This window comes from Drosophila ananassae, chromosome XL (assembly GCF_017639315.1).
Source record: "Drosophila ananassae strain 14024-0371.13 chromosome XL, ASM1763931v2, whole genome shotgun sequence".
Lineage (NCBI taxonomy): Eukaryota > Metazoa > Arthropoda > Insecta > Diptera > Drosophilidae > Drosophila > Drosophila ananassae.
Window position 1 is genome coordinate 2,365,665 of NC_057931.1, and position 7,942 is coordinate 2,373,606.

The 7,942-nt window shown below is 42.4% G+C and overlaps 1 protein-coding gene across 1 annotated transcript in view; it reads left to right on the plus strand.

Annotated features, from left to right (window-relative positions):
- LOC6504000 overlaps positions 1 to 6,591 on the plus strand; it is a 36,143-nt gene extending 29,552 nt beyond the window's left edge. Inside the window, exons 2-6 of the mRNA XM_001963947.4 lie at positions 1,523 to 1,564; positions 1,624 to 1,824; positions 2,216 to 2,409; positions 3,539 to 3,635; positions 5,046 to 6,591. Of these exons, the coding sequence (XP_001963983.2) occupies positions 1,523 to 1,564; positions 1,624 to 1,824; positions 2,216 to 2,409; positions 3,539 to 3,635; positions 5,046 to 5,206 (695 nt within the window). The 3' untranslated portion in view covers positions 5,207 to 6,591. The remainder of the gene's footprint in view (positions 1 to 1,522; positions 1,565 to 1,623; positions 1,825 to 2,215; positions 2,410 to 3,538; positions 3,636 to 5,045) is intronic.
- Positions 6,592 to 7,942: the final 1,351 nt, after the last annotated feature.

Sequence of the window (7,942 nt, forward strand, 5' to 3'; positions counted from 1 at the left end):
CCTGGTCTTTGTTTTTGGGCTACTGATTATTAAAATTGCATTCGTCGCTGGTTGTTGTGGGTTGTTTGTTTACTCTAATGAGCATTTAATGGCGATTCTGACGATGAAACTGGAAATGGTTGAAAATTAGTGGTACGAGAGGACTTACCTGCTGTGAAAATTTTTGCCTTCCGGTTCCTGCACTTTTCACCCTTCCACTGGGTTTCCCATACTCTCCTCACTCTCCTCACCATCCTCACTCTCTAATTTCATTTTTATTACACTTTTCCACACTCCATTACTGTTGCGTTTTTTCTTCAATCTCGGCAGTATCTTCAGTTTTCATTCATAAATTACGGGGAAATTTCCACACCACAGATATGTATGTACGTATGGCATAGGTTCAAAGGAAAATCATCGCATACAGTGTCGATAGCATCCTGGGTATGGGTATCCTTTTATGGCAGCACATCCTTTGTACTTATCCCAGTGGGAATTGCGTATAATTTGCGCATGTTAATTAACTCATTTGCTGCATGGATTTGAGCTCCGAACACATGTAATTAAGCAAATTAGGCAAATGAAGCAACTAAATAAATAGTTCATGGGGGTCGACTATCTGATGATGAGTGCTAAACGCTTTCAAGGTCATTTGACCTCGCCCCACCCCCTACCTCCTACCTCCTGGCTGGTCTGACTGGTGGCCTCATTTAATGGCCAATTCCAGTGGCGTTGTCTGACCACATCCCCCACCTGTTAAGCTCTGGGTTTCGCCTTTCTTGGCTTCATTTTGCTAACAGGATCTTTTTTGTCCCACACACACATACATACATCACTCACTCACACACACACACCACTACATATGCATATTATGAAGGCTGTTTCACCCTATTTTGCAAATATCCTTCCCCCACACACCTCTTTGTCAGCACAAACTTTTAATGCACTAAATAACTATAGAAAGTTATTTCTTCTTGAGTGCCTGGTTTTGAGCACTGAGAAAAAATATAACGTCAAATATTAAATGGGAGTTTATATGAAGTTATTTGATACCCCATACTAAGCTTAGTACCTCTTATTAACGATATCTTAAATCCTTAAAAATTAAATAATAAAATAAAATTACAATTCGATAAAAAACTAATATTATTTTTTGCTTGGTATATGATACCCCCTACTAAGGAAACTCCCTCGAAAACCTCCACCCATGTGCCAGAAGTGCAGTCATAGCACTTTAGACAAACTTTCACCAACGTCACAAAATGGAAAACTTCATCCTTGACACCCACACACTCACACACACAGACAATAGCACACACATCCCTCCCTCTAGCCCCTCTATAAGCAATCATCTGGGGATATCCTTGGCTATATATGATCCTTTAAGTGCTGAACGATGGCATAATAGAGGGAATTTTCAAGTGGGAAACTCTGGGCATAATTCCCAAGTCATCAAATCTGTTTGCCGAGTGTTTATTGCATTTTATTCTGATGAACTTTGTTTAGATTCACTAATCTTATCCTTATTCTTATATCCTTTCAGTTGCCGGCGAAGAAGTCACCACAGCAGGCAGTCTTTCCGAGGGTAAGTAATAATAAAATGTCAACTACATTCTTAATTAAATACGCTTAATTAAATTCAAGAATGGGGATCTGGCTGGCGGGGAACTAATTTCCTAGTGGAGGTCGAGGAGACCGCTCCCATGTCCCCGCCCTCTTCGTCCTCCGCCTCCGCTAATGGCAGTGAGGACTACATTGGGGAGCTTAGCAGCCAGGAGGCGGAGGAAGGATTCACCACAGGAGCCACCACGGGAGTCACCAATGGCACCACCACCGTAGAGACAGGTGAACCTTAGCTTTAATTGGCAAACGAAATATATCAAGAACTTCGCGGCACTCACATCCTGAATGTATCTCGTGGATACATTTTTTCCCGGCTTCAATTTTCCACGTGCAACCCTCAACACCTGGTCGAAATCCCTTTTGGCTGGATTTGGCCCGGCTAAGTCCCGTGATTCGGTTGCCTAATAAATCCCAGAGTACCAATGCCAAATACCATTTGTTTATCGCGGCTATAATTGAATTTTTCCCCGGCTTTGGATCTGATTCCTGAGTTATTTATGCGCTTTACGTGCGAACAGTTCACAAAACCCAAACAAATCCTCGAGCAGCGAACAAACAAATAAATAAAACTGGAATTATACTCACATGACACTCACATTGTAAACTCTTGCAGGACCGAAGATCATTGTGCGCACCGAGGAGGTCCTGATTGTCGGCCTCGTCCTGGTGCTCTGGGTGGGCGCCATCATGCTCTTCTTCAACCGCTGGGGCAAGATCCGGATGCTGGAGCCCTATCAGCCCAAGTTCCAGCAGCAGCACCGCAGCTCCTGTCCTCTGGTGGACATGGACGCCGTTCCTACTCATCAGGTAAGAGACAAACGGGACAAACAGGGTCAGGAAGGACATCTTCGGGAGGAACCGAAGTTCCATCCCCTTGCGGATTCATTCCAGTAGTGGAATGTTTATATCTTTGCTAAAACTAGCCAAGTACCTTAAACGAATCGTTGATTGATTCTCCGCAAATCTTCATCGAAACATAGAAATAAATTTTTGGATCCATTTTTTTCAAAATTTCTGATGAACCCCCTTCAAAATATGGAATAATGCATGGTGATGAAGATGTGCCCCATTGGGGCCAGAGAGATGTCTATATCTTCCCCAGTTTTGATCCGAATCTCAAGCGGAATACCTTAATCGATTTCTGGACCGATTCCTTATCGATCTGCATTAAAATCCTGACACGAAATATTTTTTCAATTTTTTGTCCCTTTTTCCTGATGGGACCCCTTGAAAATGGGGTTGTGCCCCATTGGGCCCAGAGAGATGTCTATATCTCCTCCAGTTTTGATCCGATTCTCAAGCGGAATACCTTAAACGATTTCTGGGCCGATTCCCCATCGATCTGCATTAAAATCCTGACACGAAATATTTTTTCAATTTTTTGTCCTTTTTTCCTGATGGGAACCCTTGAAAATGGGGTTGTGCCCCATTGGGGCCAGAGAGATGTCTATATCTCCTCCAGTTTTGATCCGATTCTCAAGCGGAATACCTTAATCGATTTCTGGACCGATTCCTTATCGATCTGCATTAAAATCCTGACACGAAATATTTTTTCAATTTTTTGTCCCTTTTTCCTGATGGGACCCCTTGAAAATGGGGTTGTGCCCCATATGGACCAGAGAGATGTCTATATCTTCTCCATTTTTGATCCGATTCTCAAGCGGAATACCTTAAACGATTTCTATATCGATTCCCCGATAATCTGAATACCATAAATATCACGAATCTGCTTTTAAATATGAAAAGGAAGAGAGCTAGACTATTAGTTTTTCATAGATCATCTTGTGGGTGTGATTATGGACGCCAAGAAAGATAAAACAGCGATTTCGCTTATGAAAATGTATATGTCTAGTGTTAAGTATGCTTTTATAACCCCAAACTTAATGCTCGCTTTAATGCAATGTCCTTTTATCCTTTTCTCTATATATTTTTACAGCGCGCCTCCGTGTCGCGAATGTCGATGGGAATGGTGCACAATCTGAATATGCCGACGTGTCAATTTGCGGCCTATAATCCCAACATTTATGCCAAGGGTATGTACGTCATCAGCTGCCCCAGTCACGCCCTTTTTTACGCCAGCTTCCCCTCCCACTACCTCCTTGGGCCGCCATTCGAATGCAATTAAAATCGAACATCCAGCGAGCTCAAAGTATCGACAACTTGTAGTGCATACTTTTGTGCGTTGCCAAGGGCTGCACAGTGGAATAAAATGATGGTATTGTGGGTGAAATAGTAGGATCTATATATTTCTTTATTCTTCATTACAAAGAGAAGATTAATTAGTTTACAGTATGTACGTTCATTAGGAGCACTAAAATTATGAAACGAAATGGTTAGGCCCCTAAATTCTGTAAATTTTTACTCTGAACATAGATCTCTCTTCGTGGTAAAGCAATTTATTACATTATGTGTAATATGATAAACCCCTGGATTTATTCAATTACATAATTCACCATCCGAGACACTCGTATATAATGAATCCCGGTTAAACATATGCACACATCTGCTCTGATCCCTTCCAGCTTTACTCTAATCCCTTTTCCCGTTAACAGAAATCGAAATACTTATGCATAAGGGAGTCGACCACGCCTACCACAGCCCGTTAAATACAGCATTTAGTTGTAGTCACTCTGGGAAGCCGGAGACTCCAATTTTTTTAATGAGTTGCCAGACAATTAAGTTGCCCGCTGAGCGACTCTGAGGCAGCGGAGCGCAAGTGAAGCAAATAACAATACAATTTTAATGGCACTGTCAGGGAGGGAGTCGTGCTGCTCCTCCAGGTCCTCCTGCTGGTCCTCCTGCTCCTCCAGGCCCTCCTGCTGGTCCTGCTCCTACCTCCAGGCTCCATCCTTGAGCTGAGCAATTAAATCTCATGGAAACGCATGGCAGACAAGCGGCCAGAGATAGAAATACGCACATAAAACATGCAAGCGCCAAAGGCCCGGCAACGGGAATGGAAATGGAAATGGAAGTGGAGAATAAAGAGATATGTATGTACGACGATGATGTGGGTAAAGGCCAAGGGGAACAGAACACAGGGGCCTGAGTGCCGAGACCTCGAACCCGTAGCGGAAAGTCTATTAAGTTGAGTCAGGCCATCATCGCTCGAGGGGTTTCCCGAATTCGTAAAAGAATCCAGATAAAGATGAGACTGTGACACGGACTGGAACAGAAGAGTATAAAAAGGAAAAGCTACCTCCCTTTTTGAGCATCGCTGTAGGTTTTTAGATGAAGACTTTTAACAACCAATTATGTTATAATATTTTGTAAACCTCCTTTTCCTGAGCATCTCTATAGATTTCCACGCCTCTCCTACATGTTGGCATTCACTCGCTACCGATTGTTGAGCACGCATCCCCCGAAACCCCCAACTTCCATCCAGAAATCATCTCCAGGCATAACCATTTTCCATTAACCGTTTACCCACCCCCTTGTCGTTCCAGGCTACGCCTCCCATGTGTCGCAGGTGTCGCGTCCCCGGCAGAACTCCGTGTTCGTGGGGGCCAGTACCAGTCACTACCTGATGCCGCGTCCGCCGCGGAAGACCCGCTCGGCGATGGATCTGCACTCCATGGTGCTGGACGAGAGTGCCGAGCAGGTGTAAGTTGGCGAAGGAAACGCGGGGGATCCAGTAAAGTAGTCGCTAGGTAAGGTGTGGGAGGAGGTGTGAGTGAGCGAGTGAGCGGCTGCCAGGACAACCCATGATTCTCCAACGAAAGCATACAATTAAGTCTCTACTTCAGGATCAGCATTAAGCTGGGGTGCCTGAGAGTATGCTACATAATAGTTTTTGGCGGGGAAAGTGCGTGGGTTCAACGGCAGTCAATATGTTGTATCTCAGCTTTTTTTTGTAATGAGTGTATGAGCGATGGAGAGATGGATTATAGCACTGTCCAATATTTGCAACTAAAAGTACCATATTTGTATCACTCGGCTGTCTCTGTCTCTTTCTCCAACTAAGCAACTATCTCTGTCGCAAAAGTGTGTTCTTCAGAGTCAATTGAAATCAACTTCATTTCGGACAGCCGACAAGTATCTATCCTAGAGTATTATTATCCTAGAGCCCTATCCGGTGTTACTCAACGTAGTCTTGATCTATCTAACCTAAAACCGTATAGCATTTCCTCAACTTAGCGTTTCTCTTCACACAAATATTGGATGCCAGAGCAAATTGTTATGTATACATACACAGAGAAAAAAAACGTATAATTATCTATAAAATATATACATATTTGTAAGGGCTAAAGCCCGTATTTAGTTTGTAAGCCCAAAGCTCAAACGATCGCGATCAGCCTACAACTCCATACTTGACCAAAAACATCTGTCATTTCTCGAACTACAATATATTATATTATATATTACTCTTTCTAAACTAACTCTTAAGTAATTTCGACCAACTACTAAGGAAACTGAGAATGTCCTGGAAGGGTAGGGAGTTGCTGGAAGATGTAGCTGAAAAGCCGAGGGAAGGGGAAACTTAAAACGAGAACAACAACTAACTAACGAAAGCTTTAAATTCCTTGGGCCACTTTGGGGGACCCGCAAAACAAAAAAAAAACCAAGAACCCATCCAGATCGAAGTAAACTAATCTAATAGATCCGAGAATTATTGTATTTTTACGCTTAAGATAATGAATATAAAAGTCTAGTGCAACAATATGTGGAACAACTAACTAAAAACTAAAACCAAAACTAATCCAAACCTTAACTCTCACATCTAAAATACAATATAGCTGAAAGATATCTTAACACTCGGACTTCAGACGCCCAATTGTTGATTATGAATGTTTAATTAAATTATTTACAATATTTACAAGAGCCTGAGCAAACCAATTATATATACACTCGTGTACTATATCAAAAGCTAAACTATACTATATATACATAATATATATTTAATATATCTATATACATGTATGGATGGAAACCCAAACAATTATATACATTTTGAAGGATTCAATTAAATAAATGAAACAAATTATATTTGAAGCTAAAGTGTTTATTGGTTTCGAGTCGTAATGAAGCAACTTTCGGAGGGGTAGCTGGCGCCCGGGCCAGGGCCGGGGCATGCCCCACGCTGGGGCACTCAACATTTCACAGATGTCGTTTTGGTTGTTGGCCGAAAAGCCGAGGGCTGGGGCAGGCTTCTGGGCCATAAACACATTTGACAAGGCGGCCAGAAAAATGGCGCTTAAATGGCTAAAAGTGTGGCGCGGAATGGCCGAAAGCGGGGCCAATAAACGGAAGGAAGCCATCGACCAGCGACCAGTTCAAGTGCAGGCGATTTATGAAGCCTTCGCCAATGCAGCAGCCACAAGGAATGCACTGAAAGGAAAACATTTTCAAATAAATGTATGTCTATAAAATATCTCCTTCAAATATGTCTTTAATTTTGTTATGAATTAGCCCTAAGAGATGAAAAAAATATAGTATTTAATGCCTAGAAAACACCTTTTTTTCCTTGTGTAACAAGTATGACCTTGTTGTCGCCGCGGGCCACAAATCAAGCTAGTGTCGCCCCACCATATAGACCCTGTTCCCGCCTCTTAGCCCCTTTCTGTTCAAGAAAATCGTTCCACACTTTTTCTTTATGAAAAAATAAAGAAATTTCAACCCAAAAGACTTTAATACTGATTGATTTTGAATTGAGTTTTCAAACTCAAATGGCTATTATAGTTTTCGTTAGTTATTTGTTTCATAAAAACTCCTGACAAGCTTGAAATTGGCCATAAAAAATGGCCATAATACTTGCTCGCAGGCGGGTCGTAAAATATTTTTCACAAAAAAATAGCCACTTAGCCGCACACACATATTTTTGGCTAGAAACGACAAAATGCGTAACGATCCTGCCAATCCTGGCCATCTGCATAACAATGTGAATTAATTCCAGGCGTCTCCCCCTAAAAAGGGGGGGAGCAGCTTGATTGACAAGAGCCCGGGCCCGGGCCAGGGCCGAGAGGAGATGGCATAAAAATTTAGGACAAGTGGCAGTTTCCGGGGCTAATCAAAAATGCTTAGCATAATGATTTTATTTTTTTTTTTCTGGCCAAGATTTATGGACCAAGAGCGTGTGGGCCAAGAACTTAATTGCCTTTTGACTTCTGGGGGCCATTACGGGCAGCTTATGAAGTTAATACAGCGACAGGATACTTTCCGGTTTTCAATTTACTTCTCGCTCGGTCCTGCCACGTTTTTCTCTCGGTTATCTTTGATTTGTCCATTGAGGGACATTTAAATGGAATTTCTGATACACCCACACACATACACATCAGCAGCAGTAGCAGCAGCAGTAGCAGCAGCATCCTTCCTGCCCCAACGGAAACCTTCAGAGTTTCTGCCA